A 24,951-nucleotide genomic window follows, 5' to 3' on the forward strand; every position below is an offset into this window, starting at 1 on the left:
TCTACCAAAAAAATATATATTTTTAATTAGCCAGGTGTGGTGGTACATGCCTGTGGACCCAGCTCCTGAGGAGGCTGAGGCAAAAATTTTTTTTTTTTTTGGTAGAGTTTTTGTAGAGCCAAAAAAAAAAAAAAAAAAAAATGGCCGGGCGCGGTGGCTCACGCCTGTAATCCCAGCACTTTGGGAGGCCGAGGCGGGCGGATCACAAGGTCAGGAGATCGAGACCATCCTGGCTAACACTGTGAAACCCCGTCTCTACTAAAAATGCAAAAAATTAGCCGGGCGAGGCGGCGGGCGCCTGTAGTCCCAGCTACTCGGGAGGCTGAGGCAGGAGAATGGCGTGAACCCGGGAGGCGGAGCTTGCAGTGAGCCGAGATCGCACCACTGCACTCCAGCCTGGGCGACTAAGCGAGACTCTGTCTCAAAAAAAAAAAAAAAAAAAAAAAAAAGACAGTGAAGGAAGGCTTCTGTAAGGAGGAATCATCATCACAGTTCTCAGCTGCAAACCATAGAATCCACTCCAGCTAGTTTAAGCAGAAAAAAATGCATTAAAGGCGCACAGCTCCCCTGGAAGAGCCTCTGTGTTAGCTTCAGAGGCCATGCTACCAAGAATGATGCCCAAACCATAGTGCCTCTGCCAAGGTGTGCCACTGTGTGCCAGTGTGACTGAGGACTGGATGTTAAAAGTTCTACACTGCTTCTTGAAAAACCAGTTGCTCCTGTTAACAGCCTTTCTAAAAACTGGAGTCCACATGCTTCCCATTTCCTCCCCGTTGCTCATTTCCATCTTGAAGTCTCAGGCAGGGGTGGTGTATCTGCAGGTAGAGCCTAGGTGAAATGTCTGCACCCCAGCTGCAACTTAAGTCTTTTTTTTTTTTTTTTTTTTGAGACGGAGTCTTGCTCTGTTGCCCAGGCTGGAGTGCAGTGGCCGGATCTCAGCTCACTGCAAGCTCCACCTCCCGGGTCCAGGCCACTCTTCCGCCTCAGCCTCCCGAGTAGCTGGGACCACAGGCGCCCGCCGCCTCACCCGGCTAGTTTTTTGTATTTTTTAGTAGAGACGGGGTTTCACCGTGTTAGCCAGGATGGTCTCCATCTTCTGACCTCGTGATCCGCCCGTCTCAGCCTCCCAAAGTGCTGGGATTACAGGCTTGAGCCACTGCGCCCGGCTTAAGTCTTTTACCTTGGGGATGGGTCTCACATATGTGAAGAAAAAAAATCACACATGTAGCAAGTAATGACCCCAGAAGATGCCATTTGAGCTAAGAACCAAGAGATGAGGAGTCAGCCATTGGAAGAGTAAATGGCAGAACCTTCCAGGAAGAAGGGACAGCATGTGCAAAGGCCCCGAGGCAGGTAAAAAAGAGCTCGAGTGTTCAGGAAACAGAGAAGGCCAATACTGTACCCCAGAGAGTGAGGAGAAGAGAGGCACAAGCCAAGGCTGGGAGGTAGACAGGGCTGGATGCTGCAGAGTTATAAGCATCATAGAAAGCAACATGAATATGGATATAATTGAAGTGCCATGAGAATTCATTACATTAGGGACGACATGATGTGATTTGTATTTTTTAAAGATCACACTGTCTTTTGAATATGGAGGATGTGTTGGAGGGGCACGGAAGACCAGCTGGGAGGCTTCTGTATTTGTCTAAATGACAAATATAGAAGGTGGCAAGAAGCAGACAGACCTGACGCATTGGGAGATGGGTCTTTCAACACTCGCTAGTGTGATGGCTTTGGGAGTGGGGAGGAGAAGTGGGGGAAGAAAGGACGGAGTTGAAGGTTGCCTCCCAGGCGTGCGGCTTCAGCATCTGAATGGTGCCATTTACCGAGATGGACAGTGTAGGGTTTAAGTTAGCGGAAAGCTATCAAGAGTTCAACTTTGAACTTGTTAACTTTAAGATGCCAATGAAAAGTGCAAATGAAGATAGATGCCAAGTAGGTAGATATACAAGACGGGACTTTGGAGGAGAGGCCTGGCTTACAGAGAGAACAATTTCTACCCAAGCCAAAATTTGGGAACTAGGAGTGCATGACCACTGTGGAGCCACAGGCAAAGGCACTGGGGTACGGTACTGGCCTTCTCTGGACTTGGTGCCAGGAGACCTAGGCACCAAGACCTAGGCATCTAGGTGATGCCTGCTATCAGTTACATGCCTTGAGGCAAATCTAGGCCTCCATGTTTTTATCCACAAAATGGGCATCACGACTGGTATTCATTCTTATAGATTCAATCTAGGGGTAACCAAGGTCCCAGAGATTGTCGTTTAGTTATGTCTTGTCAGAATACCTACTAATTTAACCAGAATTTTCCCAAGTTCCACAGCATAGATATAGTCAGTGTCCTTAACAATAATGACTCAGATTTCTCCAGCTCGTGTCCATACCTGCTAATTCCGGGTCTGTGCAGCTCTCTCCCCACCCAGACATTTCTAGGCATCCCTAGATTATATCTCATAGTAGCTCAAATATAGGCTCCCCCTCCAACACTGTACAGTAACAACTGAGCCCTCAGCGTGCTGAATGTGAGCAGCTGGGTGGCCAGGGGGGCTAGAACACTTCCCTCTCCTCTATGCTGTGCTGGGACAGGGGGTCTTAGAACAGTCTTGGTTCACCCCCAACCCTTATGATAGTCACCTTGCCTCATACACCCGTAGGGTGGTGGCTGGTCACAACATGAGAGAATGGACAGGAAAGTACTTTTTTTTTTTGAGATGGAGTCTCACCCTGTCACCCAGGCTGGAGTGCAGTAGCGTGATCTCGGCTCACTGCAACCTCTGCCTCCTGGGTTCTAGTGATTCTCCTACTTTAGCCTCCCGAGTAGCTGGGGTTACAGGTGCCCACCACCACCCCCAGCTAATTTTTTTATTTTTGGTAGAGACGGATTTTCACCATGTTGGTCAGGATGGTCTCAAACTCCTGACCTCGTGATTGGCCCTCCTCAGCCTCCCAAAGTGCTGGGATTACAGGCGTGAGCCACCACGCCCGGCCCAGGAAAGTACTTTCTTTTTTTTTTTTTTTTTTTTTTTTTTTTTTTTTTTTTTGAGACGGAGTCTTGCTGTGTCGCCCAGGCTGGAGTGCAGTGGCCGGATCTCAGCTCACTGCAAGCTCTGCCTCCCAGGTTTTTACGCCATTCTCCTGCCTCAGCCTCCCGAGTAGCCGGGACTACAGGCGCCCGCCACCTCGCCCGGCTAGTTTTTTGTATTTTTTAGTAGAGACGGGGTTTCACCTTGTTAGCCAGGATGGTCTCGAACTCCTGACCTCGTGATCCGCCCGTCTCGGCCTCCCAAAGTGCTGGGATTACAGGCTTGAGCCACCGCGCCCGGCCCAGGAAAGTACTTTCTAAGTGGAAGGGCATGGTCTCTATGGGGAGTCCACCATGTTCAGCGTGTTTTGTTTTGTTTTGTTTTTGAGATGGAGTTTTGCTCTTATTGCCCAGGCTAGAGTGCAATAGCGCAATCTCAGCTCACCGCAACCTCGGCCTCCCATGTTCAAGTTTTCTTTGCATATATCTTCTCTAGTCCTTACATCAGCCCTGCAAGGTGGGTCATTATTACTTCTTATCTTTATTTGACAAAGGAAGTAATAGACTGAGGGGGTGAATGGCTTGCCCCAGGCCACACAGCTGACCTCAGCTGATGTCAGGACACTGTCAGTCTGAGCTCTTTCTGCATCAGCAAGCTGCCTCTCCAGCAAGTAGCAGGGTCTAGTCACTGAAACCCAGGCAAATCCCCCGCACTGTTCTCTGCTCCACTGCAGACCTCTCTGAGGCCTGTTAAGAATGAGCCTGGATGAGCTTGCAGTGAGCTGAGATCCGGCCACTGCACTCCAGCCTGGGCAACAGAGCGAGACTCCGTCTCAAAAAAAAAAAAAAAAAAGAATGAGCCTCGCCAGGAGTGGTGGCTCAGGCCTATAATCCTAACATTTTGGAGGACTAAGGTGGGAGGATGGCTTGAGTCCAGGAGTTTGAGACCAACCTGGGCAACATAGTGAGACCCCCTGTCTCTACCAAAAATATATATATTTTTAATTAGCCAGGTGTGGTGGTACATGCCTGTGGACCCAGCTCCTCAGGAGGCTGAAGCAGAAGATTCACTTGAGCCCGGGAGTTTGAGGCTGCAGTGAGCTGTGATCGTACCACTGCACTACAGCCTGGGTGACAGAGTAAGACACTGTCTCTTTAAAAAAAAAAAAAAAAAACGGCCAGGCGCTGTGGTTCATGCCTGTAATCCCAGCACTTTGGGAGGCCAAGGCGGGCAGAGCACCTGAGGTCAGGAGTTCGACACCAGCCTCGCCAATATGGCGAAACCCCCTCTCTACTAAAATACAAAAAACTAGCTGGGCGTGGTGGCGGGTGCCTGTAGTCCCATCTACTCGAGAGGCTGAGACAGGATAATCTCTTGAACCTGGGAAGTGGAGCTTGCAGTGAGCCGAGATCGTGCCATTGCACTCTAGCCTGGGCCACAAGAGTGAAACTCCACCTCAAGAAAAAAAAAAAAAAAGAAAGAAAAGAAAAGAAAAAGAATGAGCACTGATGCTTCATTGAGCCCTGGGAGTGTTTTCCCTGCAACCACCTCAACACTATAAAAATCAGTAGCTTTTGGACAGCCAGCTGCATGATGTCTGGGAAGTCCTTTCTGCTTTCTCCTGCCCATTCAAATATCACATTTCTATAAAAGCGAACGGTTGTTGTTGAGGCTGGTGGACTGCTTGTCTGCCACTTGGTGGGCCATCTGTCTAACATTGCCAACCTCCTACTCATCCTTAAAGACAGAATGCGAGTGTCTTCTCTGCTTGGAAGCCCTCCAGCTCTCGCCCAGACAGAATCCAGCGTTCTGCGCTCTAGCTGCCCGTGATATTCTCCTCATACTGCTTGTGGCCAACTATGAGTTGTTTCCCAATATCTGTTGTCCCCTTCACCTGTGAAAAGAAAACCTCTGATTTTTTGCTGGGCATGTACCTGGCCGAAATAAAGATTGTATTTCCTGGCCTCCCCTACCTCTATGTGTGGCCACATGACTAAGATCTACTTAATGAGATGTAAGTGGATGTGTTTTGTGGCAGTTTCTGGAAACCTTCCTTAAAAAACAGCTTTATCTCTTTGTCCTTTCCTCCCTCCTGCTGCCTGTAATGTGAATGTGATGGCGGGAGCTCCAGATGCCTCCTTGGACCCTAAGAACAAGGATCTTGCCTGGGCGCGGTGGCTCACACCTGTAATCCCAGCACTTTGAGAGGCCAAGTCGGGCAGATCACCTGAGGTCAGGAGTTTGAGACCAGCCTGGCCAACATGGTGAACATGTTCTCTCCTAAAAATACAAAATTAGCCAGGTGTGGTGGCACACACCTGTAATCCCAGCTACTCGGGAGGCTGAGGCAGGAGTATCACTTGAACCCGGGAGGCGGAGGTTGCAGTGAGCCAAGATCGTGCCATTGTACTCCACCCGGGGCAGCAAGAGCAAAATGCCATCTCAAAAAAAAAAAAAAAAAAAGGAACAAGGGTCTTATTTTATCTTATGAAAGCTGGAAGAAGTCAGAATCTGTCCTGGAGCAGTGGCTGATGCCTATAATCCTGGCACTGTGGGAGTCCAAGGCGGGTGGATCACTTGAGGTCAGGAGCTCGAGACCAACCTGGCCAACATGGTGAAAACCCATCTCCAATAAAAGAACAAAAATTAGCTGAGCGTGGTGGCAGACACCTGTAATCCCAGCTACTTGGGAGGCTGAGGTAAGAGAATTGCTTGAACCCGGGAGGCAAATGTTGCAGTGAGCTGAGATCGTGCCATTACACTCCAGCCTAAGCAACAGAGCAAGATTCCATCTCAAAAAAAAAAAAAAAAAAAGAAGTCAGAATCCCTGAGGACTTAGCACCACCAGTGCTTAGAAACACCATATAACCCCAGGCTTGCCCACCTTCAGACTTTTATGTGGGAGAGAAATGTATTTATATTTACTTATTTAAAGACAGAGTTTTGCTCTGTTGCCCAGGCTAGAGTACAGTGGCACAGTCATGGCTCACTGCAGCCCCAACCTTCCAGGCTCAAGCAATCCTCCCACCTCAGCCTCCCAGGTAGCTGGGACTACAGGTACACACCAGCGTGCTTGCCTAATTTTTTTTTTTTTTTTTAGAGACAAGGTCTCACTATGTTGCCCAGGCTGGTGGAAGAGAAATTTCTACCTATTTTGAGCCACTGTTATTTTGAGTCTCTGTCACATTCAAACAGAATCCTAACTTCTGTTGCCTCTCTATAACAAATATGGGATGCTTTCCACACTTCAGTGTAACTGTCCATTTCCTGTTATTTCCCCTGGAAACTCCTCAAGCCAGGGGCTAGATTTCAGTGTTTGCCCAGTGCAGACACATTAGTATTTGCCCAGTGAAACATTTGCTGGAAAAGGTGATTGCATCAAGGATGATGGCAGTGTTTTTGGAGCACTCACCATGAGTACTCCTGTAATTTGCATGCATTCACTGACTTAATCCTACAAGGAAACCAAGGTGGTAAAGAGGTTTGATGACTTGCCCCAGATCACTGGCTGTTGAGTGAGAGAATTGGGACTGGAGCCCTGGTTGGCCTGGGTCCCCAGCCCATGTGTTCTCCACATCAGCCACTGCTGTCTGCCATGCTCCTGGGAGGACCGGAAAGGTCTGGTTCTGCATGTTCCTTTGCTGAGAACAATAAGAAATAGCAAAGAAATTGCATGTATTACTTTTTTGTATTTCTCTCACTACCAATTTTATTTTGTTCTCTCTCTCTCTGTTTCTCTGTTTCTCCCTCTCTTTCTCTTTTGTCTCCTGAAGTTTTTTAGTGCAAATTCACCCAATGAAAAAACCTCTTCGGCCAAGCAGAGCTCAGAAAAAAGCTTACGAGTACAGAATACCGCAAAAGGTATATTCACTACCAAAAAGGGAAATGTAGGCTTTTGGCTTAACTATTATCTCCAAAACGCTGGTTTCTTGGGTTCGTTTGAACAGAATTTGCTACCCTACTTTATACTTGGGGTGCCAGCCTAGGGCTTGGCACCAAGTAATATTTTATGAAAGGATGTAATTGTCTTTCAGTTCAGTGAGCACTGATTATTTATTTATTTATTTATTTATTTATTTATTTATTTATTTTTGAGACAAAGTCTCACTCTGTCGCCCAGGCTGGAGTGCAGTGGCACGATCTCAGCTCACTGCAGCCTCCGCCTCCCAGGTTCAAGTGATTCTCCTGCCTCAGCCTCCCAAGTAGCTGGGACTACAGGCATGTGCCACCACGCCTGGCTAATTTTTGTATTTTTAGTAGAGACGGGTGTTTCACCATGTTGGCCAGGCTGGTCTCGAACTCCTGTCCTTGTGATCCTCCCGCCTCGGCCTCTCAAAGAGCTGAGATGACAGGCGTGAGCCACCTCGCCCGGCCTAAGCACTGATTAAGTTCCACTTTTGTGGTGATGAGGTCAGCACAATGCTAATATCTGTGGGGAAGAGAGGTTGTTGACACTGGAAGAAAATAAATTTAAGACATGATGACTGCTCCTCTCCCCCATCAGAAACCAGTAATTACTAAGGTTAGAACTAATTTGCACCCAGGTCTTAATTTATATTGGTGACTGAGTGATAGTAGAGAGAGGTCAGTGCCATTGAAAGAAAAGTTTCATGTTACTCGCAATTCCCCTGGAAATTCCCCCTGGAAATTGCGAGTAACACTAAACTCAGCACACCGTGCAGGGACGCAGCGGGAAGCACCAGTGCTGACCGGGAGGCAGAAAGGAGTGTGGGGAATGGACAGGCCACACTCTTTTTTGAAGTTTCAGCAGGAAAGACAAAGCAAGGTACGGTAACCAGTTTAGGATTAGCTGGGTGCAGCGGTTTACACCTGTAATCCCAACACTTTGGGAGGCTGAGGCAGGAGGGTTGCTTGAGCCCAGAAGTTCGAGACCAGCCTGAGTAACATAGCGAGACCCTGTCTTTACAAAAAAGTTTTTAAATTAGCTGGACATGGGGGTGCACACCTGTAGTCCAAGCTACTCAGGAGGCTGAGGTGAGAGGATCACTTGAGTCCGGGAGATTGAGGCTACAGTGAGTCACGATTGAGCCACTGCACTCTAGCCTGGGTGACAGTGAGAGCCTGTCTCAAAAAAAAAAAGTTTAGAGTTGGCTGGGTTGAATAATTCCAGCGGGCTCTGGGGCAGAGGGGCTGTCCCTAGTTGGCTTGGTATGTGAGTTAGATAAAAGAGTGGGTTCAAAGTGTGGCCTCTGGATTGTAGGAGACTTATATTAGCAACTCTGTTAGTCTAGCCCTGTAATTAATGGATGGCAAATAGACAAATACAGAATATAAGAAAACACAGAACAGGAGCTCTTAAGTATCATCCTAGGTTATTTCACATCATTATCGTTATTTAAACTTTATTCTTTTTCTTGAGGGAGAAATGGATGCTCAGAGAAGTTAGTATGTGAATTATGTCCCAATAAAACTGTTAAAGAAAAAGCTTGGGGACCACTAATCAAGAGGTTTAGCCAGGGCTCTAAATAGAGGTAAATATTTGTAGGAAGCTTTGCAAGTCCCCCAGAGCTTACGTATATATTCAATTCACGAAGACTCATGTGTCAAAGAGGAGTTGCCAAGGGAAATTAGAAAATATTTGAACTGAACGAAATGAGACCTTCTTTTCTAATATGAGCATTTATTTAAGGCTACAGGCTTCCCTCTAAACGCTGCTTTGGCCGGGCACAGTGGCTCACGCCTGTAGTCTCAGCACTGTGGGAGGCCGAGGTGGGCAGATCACTTGAGTCCAGGGGTTTGAGACCAACTTGGTCCACATGGCGAAATCCCGTTTCTACTAAAACTACAAAATTTAACTGGGTGTGGTGGCACACACCTATAATTCCAGCTACTCAGGAGGCTGAGGCATGAGAATCGCTTGAACCTAATGGTCATTTCTTGCTAATGTCACATTGACAGAGCATCATTCTCAGGCCCTGGTCTTGAAGAAACCTACACAAGAAGTCAAGAGGATATCAGAAGGGAGAGAATGTGAGAATATGTTTCCTAAAAAGGTGAGCACATGATTGGAAATTTAATAGTAAAGGTGATTCCAAAGGGGGTGAGAGATGTAAGAAAATGAGAAATAACATTTAATGAGGCCGGGCGCGGTGGCTCAAGCCTGTAATCCCAGCACTTTGGGAGGCCGAGACGGGCGGATCACAAGGTCAGGAGATCGAGACCATCCTGGCTAACATGGTGAAACCCCGTCTCTACTAAAATACAAAAAAACTAGCGGGGCGAGGTGGCGGGCGCCTGTAGTCCCAGCTACTCGGGAGGCTGAGGCAGGAGAATGGCGTAAACCCGGGAGGCGGAGCTTGCAGTGAGCTGAGATCCGGCCACTGCACTCCAGCCTGGGCGACAGAGCGAGACTCCGTCTCAAAAAAAAAAAAAACATTTAATGAATATTTACTAAATGCCAGGTACTATGCCAAACCTTATGCAAACAGTGCATTTTCTTTTACTGTCACAGCCCTCTGAGATAGTTACTATTGTTATTTTCAGTTTATTAATGAGCAAAGTGATGCTGGGAGCAGGTACCCAATTTGTCACATATCACAAAGCAAATAAGTGATATTAAAAGTAAAAAAAAATAATAAAACAAGGCCAGACGCAGTGGTTCATGCCTGTCATCCCAGCACTTTGGGAGGCCGACACAGGTGGATCACTTGAGGTCAGGAGTTTGAGACCAGCCTGGCCAACATGGTGAAACGCTGTCTCTACTAAAAAATACAAAAATTAGCTGGGCATGGTGGCATGCCTATAATCCCAGCTAATCGGGAGGCTGAGGCAGGAGAATCGCTTGAACCTGGGAGGCGGATATTGCAGTGAACCAAGATCGTGCCACTGCGTTCCAGCTTGGGCAACAGAGTAAGACTCTGTCTCAAAATAAATAAATAAATAAATAAATAAATAAAAAGCAAATAAGTGATAAAATCAAGATTTGCATGCAGATCTGCCTGTCTCTGAGCCTGAGCTCTCAACCACTGAGCCTTCCCTGCAGTGCAGTGCCTAGCGCAGGAAAGTCACTAGCATCATTCTCTCCTCTTCCCTTTCCCCACAAACCTCAGTGGATGGTAGTTTATGTCAATGGAACTTCAGTCTTGTGTAGTGGGACCAGAACAGGGTGAGAGGTTTGGGAGCTTCCCCAGGCACCAGCTAGCAAGGGAGTCAGCCATAGAATTTGGGCCAAGTACCACGAGCAATGTAGATTTCTTGTTTTTTGTTTTTGTTTTTTTGAGACAGTCTCAGTCTGTCACCCAGGCTGGAGTGCAGTGGTGCCATCTCAGCTTACTGCAACCTCTGCCTCCTGGGTTCAAGTGATTCCCGTGTCTCAGCCTCCCTAGTAGCTGGGACTACAGGCATGCACCACCACACCTGGCTAATTTTTGTATTTTTGATAGAGACGGGGTTTCACCGTGTTGGTCAGGCTGGTCTCGAACTCGCGACCTCAGGTGATCCACCCCTTTCGGCCTCCCAAAGTGCTGGGATTACAGGCATGAGCCACCACCCCCAGGCTAATCTTTTGACTTTAATTGCGGTGTTTTATGTTAGAAGTTTTTAATTATTATAGTCATATTTAGTAGTCTCTTATGGCTTCTAGATTTCTTGCTAAGCATTTTACCATTCTAAGATTATATAAAACATCTTCCCCAATTTTTTCCCAGTATTTTATATTATCACCTATTCTCAATAAAATATTTACTCACGTAACCCCCCAGTATCACCAGGGGTCACTCTATTCCTTGGAATTTAGCTGAAGTTTGGCTTAAGCATTTGTTATCTAATTTGTTTGAAGTCTATTACCCTCTCAAATATGTTTGTGAACTCTGGGGGCCTGATGTTTTCCTGGCACTAAGCTCCTTATCTGTCCTGCATACACTATGCACATACTAACTGCATCAGCCCTAATGTGGAACTCACCTCTTCTGATTTTTACAAAAACCACTCACACAAGGCGTCTGGGTGCATGTATTTGTGTATATGGAAGAATGGAAGACTTTACTGAAGTTTAAAGAGATAAGGAGAGGGGTGCCCGTATCACAGGAATGCGAATAATTTTTTTTTTTTTTTTTTTTTTTTTTTTTTTGAGACAATCTTGTTGTGTTGCCCATGCTGGAGTGCAGTGGTGCAATCTTGGCTCACTGCAACTTTCACCTCCTGGGTTCAAGCTATTCTGCTGCCTCAGTCTCCCAAGTAGTTGGGATTACAGGCGTGTGCCACCATGCCCAGCTAATTTTTGTATTTTTAGTAGAGATGGGGTTTAGCCATGTTGGTCAGGCTGGTCTCGAACTCCTAACCTCAAATGATTAGCCCACCTTGGCCTCCCAAAGGGATTACAGGCATGAGCCACCACTCCCAGCCCACAGTAATGCAAATAATTTTAAAATTAATATTAGTTGGCGGGGTGTGGTGGCTCACACCTGTAATCCAAACACTCTGGGAGGTCCAGGTGGGCAGATCAGAAGCTTTCCCTTGCCTTCACTCACTCTAGAGGCTCTCACCTGCTCACCAAGTGGCTTGTTCCATGTTTCCCAAGGAAAGACAGCCCCTCCCTGCAGTGAATTATGGTACCAGTTAAGACAATTTGTTTATATCCCCCAGACTCCTTTTTTTTTTTGAGACTCATTCTGTTGCCAGGGCTGGAATTCAATGGCTCAATCTTGGCTCACTGCAACCTCCGCCTCCCAGGTTCAAGTGATTCTGCCTCATGCTCCCGAGTAGCTGGGCTTACAGGTGCACACCACCACACCCAGCTAATTTTTTTGTATTTTTAGTAGAGATGGGGTTCACCACGCTGGCTAGACTGGTCTCAAACTCCTGACCTCAAGTGATCTGCCTGCTTCAGCCTCTCAAAGTGCTGGGACTACAGATATGAGCTACCACGCCTGGCCTAGACTCCTTTTTAAAGGATTTATTATTTTGTTTTAGACAGAATCTCGCTCTGTTGTGTAGGCTGGAGTGCACTGGTGTGATCTCAGTTACACTGCAACCTCCACCTCCCAGGTTCAAGCGATTCTCCTGCCTCAACCTCCTGAGTAGCTGGGATTAGGCTCGCACCACCATGCCCGGCTAATTTTTGTATTTTTAGTAGAGATGGGGGTTTCACCATGTTGGTCAGGCTGGTCTGGAACTCCTGACCTCGTGATCTGCCCAACTCAGCCTCTCAAAGTGCTGGAATTACAGGTGTGAGTCGTCATGCCTGGCCAAGGGTTTTTAAAAATATGTATATTGCATTTTTAGATGTTTTGTCATGAGTTTAGGGTACCCTTTAAAATTTTTAAATACACCTATGACCTGGTAATTCTTCTAATAATCTGTCATGTAGAAATGTTCATTACAAGGCTATCCCTTACAGCATTAATCTGTACCAGCAGACATCGTAGAAAGCTTCAATTTCAATAGAGAAATAGGTAAATTGTGAAGTGTCCATAATAAGGATATTCTGCTGCTATGAAAAACGGCGAGGAAGATTTACACCTGATATGAAAGACTGTCAGCCAATGACATCTAAAGTTAATCAAGAAAATGGCCAGGCACAGTGGCTCACTCCTGTAATCCCAGAGCTTTGGGAGGCCGTGGAGGGCAGATCATTTGAGGTCAGGAGTTTGAGACCAGCCTGGCCAACATGATGAAACCCTGTCTCTACTAAAAAAATACAAAAATTAGCTGGCCATGGTGGCAGGCATCAGTAATCCCAGCTACTTGGGAGGCTGAGGCACGAGAATCACTTGAACCCAGGAGGCGAAGGTTGTAGTGAGCTGAGATTGTGCCACTTCACTCCAGCCTGGGGGATAGAGTGAGACTCAGTCTCAAATAATAATAATAATGTAATAAAATTAATCAAGGAAATATTACAGGCAATGTAGTTAGTGGGTGAAAATTAAAGTTGTAAAACATTGTATATAGGATGATTCCATCTTTATTTTTGAAGTATGTTTTTGGTATAAAGTCAGTATGTGCCTGTGAGAAGGTTTGGAAAGATACACAGAAAAATATTAACAGTGTTTATTGCTAAGAAATATGAGTGGAGATGAGGAAAGCTTTTTCTTTTACATCTCTAGATTATGTGAATTTTTCACAATGAGCATTAATTTATTTTGTAAAAAAAATAAATATTTTTATGGCAGAAAAATACTATCTAAATGTCAAAATGAAAGCCTGGAGCAAGAGAGAAGATGGTCCCACTTTTTATGGCCCCATCTGACATGTGTCCAGAGAGCACAGTCAGACTCAAATCATGTTCAGGAGCCCTTGAGGCACTGGAGATGTTTAGGTTGGAGAAGGCAAGACTTGGAGAAGACCTGAGGGCTCTCCTCAGATATTTTAAGGACTGTCATGTAACCTGTGACCCTGGAGAAAGACAGGCTGGAATACAGACAGTGTGATTTTTATCTAAGGTAAGAAAGAACTTCCTAAGAGTCCAAGTTGTCATTTCAAACCCACTTTGCATCTGGCTGTGCTGCAGGCTGCTAGGTTTTGTTCCAGCTCTAGCTCTCAAACCAAGCCATTCCTCATCCTAGATCTCTGATGCTAACCCCTTAATGCTAGCTCCTGCTTTGCTATTTATTTATTTAAGACAGCGTCTTGCTCTGTCGCCCAGGCTAGAGTGCAGTGGCACGATCTCGGCTCACTGCAACCTCCGTCTCCTGGGTTCAAGCAATTCTCCCACCTCAGCCTCCCAAGTGCTGGGATTACAGGTGTGCGCCACCATGCCTGGCTAATTTTTGTATTTTTAGTAGAGACTGGGTTTTGCCATGTTGGCCAGGCTGGTCTTGAAATCCCAACCTCAAGTGATCCACCCACCTCAGCTTCCCAAAGTGCTGTGATTACAGGCGTGAGCCACAGTGCCCGGCCTCCTGCTTTGCTTTCTATCTGCTCCTTAGATTGGATGTTCCAGATTGTCTCTTCCCTTGCCCATTGCTCCTTCTTTACCTAGTGATGTGGGTATGAGCCAGCCTTTCCCATTTCTATGCCCAGGTCCCTATACCCAAACGCCCTACCCTGCCTTCTGCCTGGGAGGAATCGGATACTTACGAACAGTGGTACTGGATGTTTGCGAAGGTAGCATGTTCCGTGTCTCCAAAGTTGAGGAAGCAAAAATGTACACTTACCTGTTGAGAATATTACTGAAAGGATGTGTATCAGTTGCATTTCTTTGCTTATAAGTAACAAAGCTGTCTCTGGCCAACTTAAGCCAAAAATGAAAGAACATTGAGTAACTGAAGAGTCTGGAGAATCAGTCCAGGAACCAGAAACATCAAGGTAGTTGCAACCCTCGAACCATCTTTTCAAGGTGACATCTCTGGAATGGGTGAACCTCCACATGTTTTCAGTCCATATTTCACTCTACTCAGAGCTCAGAATCCAAGGAGCAGAAGTTTTGAATGGCCAGGCTGTTCCAGGAGCTGTAACTGAGTGGCAGGTGTCTGGGGTGGGGGAAGTGAAAGGAAGATTCTGACTCCAGAGCCTGTGAAGGCCTCTGAAGACCCCTCCTGTGGCTCTCATCAGGGGAGCAAGACACCTGATTTAAAACCCCCTCAGGTGGCCGTGGTGGCTCATGCCTGTAATACCAGCACTTTGGGAGGCCAAGGCAGGTGGATCATGAGATCAGGAGATCGAAACCATCCTGGCCAACATGGTGAAACCCCATCTCTACTAAAATTACAAAAATTAGCCGGGCGTGGTGGCACTTGCCTGTAGTCCCAGCTACTCAGGAGGCTGAGGCAGGAGAATCACTTGAACCCAGGAGGCGGAGGTTGCAGTAAGCCAAGATCATGCCACTGTACTCCAGCCTGGCTACAGAGTGAGACTTCGTCTCAAAAACAAAAAACAAAAACAAACAAACAAAAAGACTTCAAGCCCAAATGCAGTAGAGGGCAGATCACCCCCCAAAAACACACAAAGAGTCAGGGGCTGTTAGGAAAGGGGAAGGACACTGGGTTGCCAAAAGAATGATCCTCAGAGAAACGCTGCACTGCATTAGTGGATCCTAGATGCTGGACTTTGGTAGACTTTGAAAAAAAAAGGTTTTCACTAAGTAAATTCATTAAAACAAAATGCTGTCTGTCATCAGTAGCATTTTATAAAGAAAGTCATTAATATCACAAAGCAAAAAATTTAAAAAGTCCTTAAAGTGAATCAGTTTACTTCTTGTTAGACTCATATTGAATTTTCCTTGTTTCCCTCATTTCCCTGGTGACCACCAGACACAGCATGGCCCCCATTAGGAGACAGGGTGTCAGAGTCACTGGACCAAATGATCTATAAATTCCCTACTAACTCCAGGTCTCTGTGATTCCAGTGGTATCTTGCTATTAGAATAGTGGTTCTCAAATGGGGCAATTTTGTCCCCTGGGTGACATTTGGCCAGCTCTAGAGACATTTCTAGTTGTCACAACTGGGGACAGAGGGACATCGGGGGAGGCCAGGGATGCTCCTCAGCATCCTACAATGCACAGGACAGCCTCTCACAACAAAGAAATATCCAGCCCCAAATGTCAATAATGCTGAGGTTGAGAAACTTTGCTGGAGACAGAAGCAATCCCATTAGATGATTAATTAAATGCAACCCTATCCCATTAGGACAGGATTAGAAAATAGTGTGGTTGGGTACTGCTGCAGCCTTTATTCATGAGGCGGAATTTTTGTTCCATTAAGGTATAACTGCTTCTTCAAAATAAAATGTATTTTTTTTTAAACACAAAAGTACAACCCAAATGTCCATCAGTGACAGACTGGATTAAGAAAATGTGGCACATAAACACCATGGAATACTATGTAGCCATAAAAAAAGGATGAGTTCGTGTCCTTTGTAGGGACATGGATGCAGCTGGAAACCATCATTCTCAGCAAACTATAGCAAGAACAGAAAACCAAACACCGCATGTTCTCACTCACAGGTGGGAACTGAACAATGAGATCACTTGGACTCGGGAAGGGGAACATCACACACCGGAGCCTATCATGGGGAGGGGGGAGGGGGGAGGGATTGCATTGGGAGTTACACCTGATGTAAATGACGAGTTGATGGGTGCTGACGAGTTGATGGGTGCAGCACACCAACATGGCACAAGTATACATATGTAACAAACCTGCACGTTATGCACATGTACCCTAGAACTTAAAGTATAAGAAAAACAAAACAAAAAACACACACACACACACACACAAAAGTAGTACTGTCATTTTTGGAAAAAGGCAGAAGAAAACAAACCATTCTTGGCCCCAGCCTGTTCTCTTTCTGATCTGTTTGCTCCTGGCTGTCTATTAGCATCTCAAATAGCACCCAAAACGGGACTCAACTCTCCCACCGCCCCAACCTGTTCCTCCCCAGATCGTCCCACCTGAGCAGCTGACACCCAAGCCGTCTGAGCCGCCCTAGACTCTTCTCTTTCTCACACCCACGTGGAGTTGAGTCTGTCAGCAACTCCTGCCAGTTCTCCTTTATAATGTGTTGTAAATCTGCTCACTTTTCACCCCTTGTGTGCAACCACCAAGTCCTGAGCCCCATCAGAAATTCCCCCACTGCTGCAGCGGTCTCCTGACTGCTCTTCTGTACCTGTTCTCACCCATCACAGGCATTTCTCCTCACATCAGTCAAAAAGACCTTAACAGATTACTCAGATTATGTTGTACCCCAGCTCAGAATCTGCCAGTGGCATCCATGACCCTTAGAAAAAACATCCCAGCTCCTCACCATGACCACAGCGCCTGCTCCCTCTGCACCCGCCCCCACCCTTGTGAGCCGCCCTATTTCTGCTCCTCAGCCATACCAAGCACATATCGTGGCTGGATCTGTTGCACCTGCTGTCCTCTTAGCCAGGAACATCTCCTGATAGACCTTCTCATGGCTCCCTCCCCCACAGCATTCAGGATCCCTGGGGTCTCACCTCCTCACAGCCTTCCCTGATCACCCCGTGGAACCCCAGTCCTCTCCTCCCTACCACTCTCCATACCCTGGCCTGCTTGATCTTATTAGTATTCATCATATCATGTTATGTTTTTATTTGTTCATTTATTTTTATTGTTTTCTTCCACCTGTAATGCAAACTCCCTAAGGGCTGGAATTTGTCTTGTTCTCTGCTGAATCTCCAGCACCTAAAATAGTATTTATACACAGTAATCACTCAATACATATTTGCTGAATGAATTATTAACATTTTGGTAAGAGCCTTCCAGTCTCTCATCTATCTGTTTTATACTAAATAATTTTTTTTTTTTTTGAGACAGAGTCTCACTCTGTCACCAGGCTGGAGTGCAGTGGCGCAACCTTGGCTCACTGCAACCTCCGCCTCCCAGGTTCAAGTGATTCTCCTGCCTCAGCCTCCTGCATAGCTGGGACTACAGGTGCACGCCACCACACCCAGCTAATTTTTGTATTTTTAGTAGAGACATGGTTTCACCATGTTTGCTAGGATGGTCTCGATCGCTCTACCTTGCAATCTGCCTCAGCCTCCCAAAGTGCTGGGATTACAGGTGTGAGCTACCGCACCCGGCTTTTACTAAATTATTTTCTATAAAATATATAACACTATCGGCTGGGCACAGTGGCTCATGCCTATAATCCGAGCACTTTGGGAGGCCGAGGCAGGCAGATTACCTGAGGTCAGGAGTTTGAGACCAGCCTGGCCAACGTGGTGAAACCCTGTCTCTACTAAAAATACAAAAATTAGCCAGGTGTGGTGGCAGGCCCCCGTAATCCCAGCTACTTGGGAGGCTGAGGCAGGAGAATTGCTTGAATCTGGGAGATGGAGGTTGCAGTGAGCTGAGATTGTGCCACTGCACTCCAGCCTGGGCAACACATTGAGACTCAAGTCTCAAAAGTAAAATTTAAAAAAATATATATACACACACACACACACACACACATATAAAAACACTATCAAACTTTGCATCTCAGTATTTAAAAATTTACTCTTTTTTTTTTTTTTTTTGAGACAGAGTCTTGCTCTGTCACCCAGGCTGGAGTGCAGTGGTGCGATCTTGGCTCACTGCAAGCTCCGCCTCCCAGGTTCATGCCATTCTCCTGCCTCGGCCTCCCGAGTAGCTGGGACTACAGGTGCCCGCTGCCACACCCAGATAATTTTTTTGTATTTTTAGTAAAGATGGGGTTTCACCGTGTTAGCCAGGATGGTCTCGATCTCCTGACCTCGTGATCCGCCCGCGTCAGCCTCCCAAAGTGCTGGGATTATAGGCTTGAGCCACCGCGCCCGGCCTAAAAATTTACTCTTATACCTGAAACCTGTTTTAGGTTATTAACTCTTCATAAACATTTTAATAGTGGCATACCATTCCTTTGGGTAAAGAGATCAATATCTTCTCTTTGAACATTTAAGTTATTCTCATCTTTTGCTACATACAGTAAGTATCTCTGCAGTGGACATATTTGCCCCTTGACTTTTTTTTTTCTTTATTTTGAGTAATTTTCTTAGGATGCATCCTAAAACTGGAATGACTGGATCAAAGCACATGAGTGCTTTGATGCCTTTCCAGTTCTTAATGCATACTGTAAAAATAACATTATCCTTCATTTTTCCTTTTTCTTCCATCCTCAGTCATGTGCTGCCTGCAAAAGCCCTGAGCTGACTTCAAACCTCTTCAACATTTATGGGAAGAGCCCTCTGATTGTGTACTTTCTCCAGAACTACGTCGGTCTGCAGCAGCACGGCAAGAATGTGTTGATAGTCAGAAGGGAAAAGACCATGAGCACCCCATATCCTTGTCACTGTGGTCAGGGTGCACACTGCTCCAGGCCCCCATGTCCTCTTCCCAGAAGCAAAGGTCAGGGAATGGCACCCAGGCCTTAGCACAGCGCCTGGCACACCATGTGTACTCGCCAGAGGTGGCCAGTGGTACGAGCCTCAGGGTCAGAATCATGCTCATCTTAGTTCCAAATCTAGAGCCAGCCTTGTGAACTGGCCGTGAGACCCTGGGGTGTGTCAAATTTCCTTGTGTGCAAAATCTCTTTCCACCTACCAGAATGAATGTGCTAACTCGGTATTCTAACATACGTTGAAACCAAGTAATGCTTCCCCGACACTCGTTGACCCCAGAGTATGTACTGACCAGGAATTTTGTTGTCCACATGTATGTTTCATCTAACACCTTCCTCAGACACACTCCTGCCTTAGACCCATCAGCAAATCCCTGACCCTGTTGCCATTTATCCTAAAGATCGAATAGAAAGCTCAGATGTCAAGAAAACAGGTGTGGTTGGCCAGGCGTGGTGGCTCATGCCTGTAATTCCAGCACTGTGAGAGCCAAGATGAGTGGATCATCTGAGGTAAGGAGTTCGAGACCAGCCTGGTTAACACGATGAAACCCTGTCTCTAGTAAAAATAAAAAAAAAATTAGCTGGGCCTGGTGGTGCATGCCTATAATCCCAGCTACTTGGGAGGCTGAGGCAGGAGAATCGCTTGAACCCAGGAGGCAGAGGTTGCAGTGACCCGAGATTGCGCCATTGCACTCCAGCCTGGGCAGCAAGAGCAAAACTCCATCTCAAAAAAAAAGAAAAAAGAAAATAAGTGTGGCATATGTTGGCGTCCTGAGTCTTAGCAGCTTACCATAGGAGTCAGAGAACACGGGTTCTATTTGGAATCAAACTGGTCTATTGGTTCAAATAGACCTGGACTCAGGAACCAACTCTCCTGCAAACTGAGTGATTTGAGATAAGTTCCAGCTTCTCTCTGTGCGTCATTTTTTTCACCTCTAAAATAGGGACAAGAGTACCTGCCTCATAGGGCTATTATGCAGATTACAGACACAACAGAGATAAGTGCCTGGCAGATAACAGGGGCTGAGATGATCCACGTCTACATTGAGCTCCCCAACAGGAGGAGTTTTGTAATGAACTAGGGAGAACTTTGCATCGTCTGCTGCATAGAACTCCATGTCCACAAACTTACTTACATGTTCTATAGGGAGAGAGTAGTAACAAAAACTCACATTTCATAGTGTTTTATTTCTTGCAACATGTTTTCCCAAACATCACTTCATTGTTCTCTAAAGACAGTTTAGTGTAGTGGAAGGAATCTGGGTTGGGATACACAGCCTTAGATTTGAGTCCCAGTTTAGCAACCACTGGCTTTAAGGTCTTATGTGCACAGCCTGACCTCCAAGCTCAATATCTTTATCTATTCATTCCTAAAATTTGGATAGTTATACCAAACTTGTAGTGTTGTGATGAGGATTAAATGGCATACAGCTGATACTACATGAATAACTACCACGATTATGATTCACATCATCTAAAGTGGGCATTATTATCTCTGTTTTACAGATATGGAAATGGAGGCACAGAGGATGACTGCTATCTTTTCTGAGGTCCCACAGCTTGTGGCAAGTGTAGCTGAGATTCTAATCAATCAAGAAGGGGTGGAAGGAGGGCAGAGCAGAGGGAGAATTTTTTTTTTTTTTTTTTTTTTGAGACAGAGTCTCGCTCTGTTGCCCAGGCTGGAGTACAGTGGCGCAATTTCGGCTCACCGCAACATCTGCCTCCTGGGTTCAAGCGATTCTCCTGCCTCAGCCTCCCAAGTAGCTGGGATTACAGGCATGTGCCACTATGCCCAGCTAATTTTTTTTTTTTTTTTTTTTTTTTTTTTGAGATGGAGTCTCACTCTGTCACCCAGGCTGGAGTACAGTGGCGTGATCTCGGCTCACTGCAAGCTCCGCCTCCTGGGTTCACACCATTCTCCTGCATCAGCCTCCCAAGTAGCTGGGACTACAGGTGCCCCCCACCACGCCCGGCTAATTTTTTCTATTTTTTAGTAGAGACAGGGTTTCACTGTGTTAGCCAGGATGGTCTTGATCTCCTGACCTTGTGATCCGCCCACCTCAGCCTCCCAAAGTGCTGGGATTACGGGTGTGAGCCACTGCGCCTGGCCGAGAATGTTTTTATATACAAATGAGATGGAGAATGAGGCCTTGGGCTGAGAGAAAAGGAAAGCTGGAAGCCCTTCCTATTCACCGCTGTGATAATAGAGTAAGAATTTCAGATGACAGTCTAAAAAAGTATTTCTTAGCCCTGCCTTCCATCCACAGGGGCAGAGGAGGCCTTTATTCCTAGGTAGAGAATGCCTGGCCACAGATAGGATAGCCTCTTCCCTCCAAAGCAGGACATGGTCAAAGAACAGGAGAGTCATTTCCTGCTCAGATTTCAAGTATCTTATCCAGAAATGCAGGGCGTTTTCCCTGCTCTGTCCTCCATGCCCCTCCTCCCCATGCACTGCGCTCATGCCACTAATAATGCAGCGTCAACGAAGTTCGACAATACGGGGATTTCCTTAACAGCGGAAGCCACTGACTGCACCCCAACATATACTGATGTCATCAGCGAGACCCTGTGCAGCATGAAGAAGCGGAAAGACAACCTCAATCAGTTGTACCAGCGTCACTGGAGTGAATGGAATTATTTTGACAAGCATCTAAAGGAACTGCAAGACAACTTCTCCAGGTATGGAAGGGGCTTTGGGGAATGCCATTGCTCCAGCACTCATCTTTTGCAGCACATTGTCATCATCATCATCATTTTTAAATGGGTTGGTGGGGGCGGGGGGGTTTCCTGTAACTATCATAAGCATAATCAGCTTTCTTGTGGTCAGAATATAAACTCCTAATAACAGAGACCAGAGCTTTTGTTTTTTGTTTTTTGTTTTTTCTAACTACAAAAACATTGTGTTCAATGAAAGCAAACAAAGGATCCGGAAAACCACATAAAAGTACCAAGAGGCCGGGCGCGGTGGCTCAAGCCTGTAATCCCAGCACTTTGGGAGGACAAAACGGGCGGATCACGAGGTCAGGAGTTCGAGACCATCCTGGCTAACACGGTGAAACCCCGTCTCTACTAAAAAATACGAAAAACTAGCCGGGCGAGGTGGCGGGCGCCTGTAGTCCTGGCTACTCGGGAGGCTGAGGCAGGAGAATGGCGTAAAAACCCGGGAGGCGGAGCTTGCAGTGAGCTGAGATCCGGCCACTGCACTCCAGCCTGGGCGACACAGCGTGACTCCGTCTCAAAAAAAAAAAAAAAAAAAAGTACCAAGAGATACACATTGCCAACATTTTCCCGTAAATCCTTCCAGTCTTTTTTTTCTGGGCCCATATATCTGTATCACTAAATAAAGTAGTAGAATCATATTGTCAGTCTGTTTTTTAGAACTATTTTTGGCCGGGCGCGGTGGCTCAAGCCTGTAATCCCAGCACTTTGGGAGGCCGAGACGGGTGGATCACAAGGTCAGGAGATCGAGACCATCCTGGCTAACCCAGTGAAACCCCGTCTCTACTAAAAAATACAAAAAACTAGCCGGGCGAGGTGGCGGGCGCCTGTAGTCCCAGCTACTCGGGAGGCTGAGGCAGGAGAATGGCGTGAACCCGGGAGGCGGAGCTTGCAGTGAGCTGAGATCCGGCCACTGCACTCCAGCCTGGGCGACAGAGCGAGACCCCATCTCAAAAAAAAAAAAAAGAACTATTTTTTCCCACTTTGCAGCATATTATGGACATTTTCCTCTGTCTTCTGCCTTTTTCAAAATTGTTATTTTACTTAGAAAAACCTTTCAGAAAGTTGATAGTACACTGAACAAGCATGTGCCATTAGGCATTTACCAAGTATTCACATTTTGCCCCATTTGCTTGCTTTCTCTAATATCTAATCCAAATTCAAATTTCCCCAATTGTCCCCAAACTGTATTTTTATTTTTGGAGACAGGGTCTTACTCAGTCACCCAGGCTGGAGTGCAGCAGCTCAATTACAGCCCACTGCAGCTTCGAACTCCTGGGTTCAAGTGATCCTCCTGCCTTAACCTCCTCTGGAGTGCTGGGATTACAGACATGAGCCACCGTGCCTAACTCAATGTGTCTTTTTTGGCTTTACCTGCTGCTCCAGGATCCAATCAAGAATCATGAACTATATTTTGTTTTTTGTTTTTTTGAGACAGAGTCTCAGTCTGTTGCCCAGGCTGGAGTGCAGTGGTGTGATCTTGGCTTACTGCAGCCTCTGCCTCCTGGGCTCAAGCAATCCTCCCACCTCAGCCTCCCGAGTAGCTGGGACGATAGGTGTGCCCCACCATGCCCGGCTAATTTTTGTATTTTTAGTAGACAAGGGGATTCGCCATGTTGCCAGGCTGGTCTCAAACTCCTGACCTCAGGTGATCTGCCCCAGCCTCAGCCTCCCAAACTGTTGAGATTATAGACGTGAGCCACCGTGCCTAGCCAGAAATTATATTTAGTTTTATCTCTTTGGGATCTTTGAATCTATAACAGTATCCTGCCTCTGCCTTTTATTAATTGTTTTTTACGACATGGGCTTTTTTGAAAAGCTCAAGCCACACTCTGGGTTTTTCTGATATTTCCTCAAAGTATCATTGAATTTGTTCCAATATAGCCTATTCCTATACACTGGACATTAGGTCTACGCTAGAGGTTTGATTAGATTCAAGTTAAATCCTTTTGCCCAGAATCTTTCACAGATGATGCATGTATGTGTGTACACACACACACACACACACATATATATATATATAGTTTTTTTTTTTTTTTCTTTTTTTTTTGAGACGGAGTCTTGCTCTGTCTCCCAGGCTGGAGCGCAATGGCACAATCTCGGCTCACTGCAAGCTTCACCCCCACAGGTTCACGCCATTCTCCTGCCTCAGCCTCCCGAGTAGCTGGGACTACAGGCACCCGCCACCACGCCTGGCTAATTTTTTATATTTTTAGTAGAGACGGGGTTTCACCGTGTTAGCCAGGATGGTCTCGATCTCCTGACCTCATGATCTGCCCGCCTTGGCCTCCCAAAGTGCTGGGATTACAGGTGTGAGCCACCATGACTGGCCTTTTAATTTTGAATTTTTAGTAGAGACGGGGTTTCACCATGTTGGCCAGGATGGTCTCGACCTCTTGACCTCAAAGTGCTAGGATTATAGGCATGAGCCACCGCACCCAGCCCATTAAGCTTTATTTATTCTATAGTTCATTGTCCCAACAGATATTTTCAGCACCTTCTGGGTACCAGGCATTATGATTGCTTACATATCTGTCTCTCCCAATGGTTGTAACAAGCCTTGATGGCAGGATCCATGGAATGGCCGAGGCTAAGGTAGGAATACAGGTATTTTTACTTACTGGTTCTGTTACCATGGACTATTAAACTATTTTTGCCTTTTTGAGGCCACAGGTAGGTCCTGGTATGGGGCTAAGTTCTAGTCATGGAATAAAAAATGGAAGGGTTATTTGCACATAGCTCACTGATCCTCAGTTGTTTTGTTGCACTTCAGTCATTTGATAGTATTTCCTAGTTTGTAGGGGTTTATTGATCAAATAAATTAAGGTCTGTAAAGACTTTTCTCAGAACTAGGCCCATAGGTAGGTAATTGTATCAGTTATAATTATGTTTGGCTTAGAATGACAGAAAAACTCAAACAGTGGCTAAAATTTATTACAATTTCTTTTCTCTCATTTACAAGGACTCCAGTAGATATGAAAGTTCATAGTGACAGGGTCTTTTTTTTTTATTTGAGATGGAGTCTCACTCTGTTACCCAGGCTGGAGTGCAGTAGCACAATCTCGGCTCACTGCAAGCTCCGCCCACCAGGTTCATGCCATTCTCCTGCCTCAGCCTCCCGAGTAGCTGGGACTACAGGCGCCCACCACCACGCCTGGCTAATTTTTTTGTATTTTTAGTAGAAACGGGGTTTCACAATGCTTGCCAGGATGGTCTCGATCTCCTGACCTCGTGATCCACCCGCCTCGGCCTCCCAAAGTGCTGGGATTATAGGCGTGAGCCACTGTGCCCGGCCAAGATCTTTTATGATATTGCTCCACTAGCTTCAGCCCATGATTTAGCTTCATAGTAAAAAACGGCTGCTCAAGTTCCAGCCACCAGGTCCACATTTCATCCAGTTCAAAGGAAGATGAGTTCAAAGAAATGTATTTCTTC

At 46.2% G+C, this 24,951-nt stretch overlaps 1 protein-coding gene across 1 annotated transcript in view; it reads left to right on the top strand.

Moving 5' to 3' along the window:
* Positions 1–24,951, top strand: part of FAM227A (family with sequence similarity 227 member A) — a 72,930-nt gene that overhangs the window by 40,800 nt on the left and 7,179 nt on the right. The window contains exons 12-15 of the mRNA XM_074003751.1: positions 6,797–6,884; positions 8,943–9,037; positions 18,581–18,737; positions 21,324–21,477. Coding sequence (XP_073859852.1) covers positions 6,797–6,884; positions 8,943–9,037; positions 18,581–18,737; positions 21,324–21,477 — 494 coding nt within the window. The remainder of the gene's footprint in view (positions 1–6,796; positions 6,885–8,942; positions 9,038–18,580; positions 18,738–21,323; positions 21,478–24,951) is intronic.

Source organism: Macaca fascicularis, chromosome 10, assembly GCF_037993035.2.
Source record: "Macaca fascicularis isolate 582-1 chromosome 10, T2T-MFA8v1.1".
NCBI classification, from domain to species: Eukaryota; Metazoa; Chordata; class Mammalia; order Primates; family Cercopithecidae; genus Macaca; species Macaca fascicularis.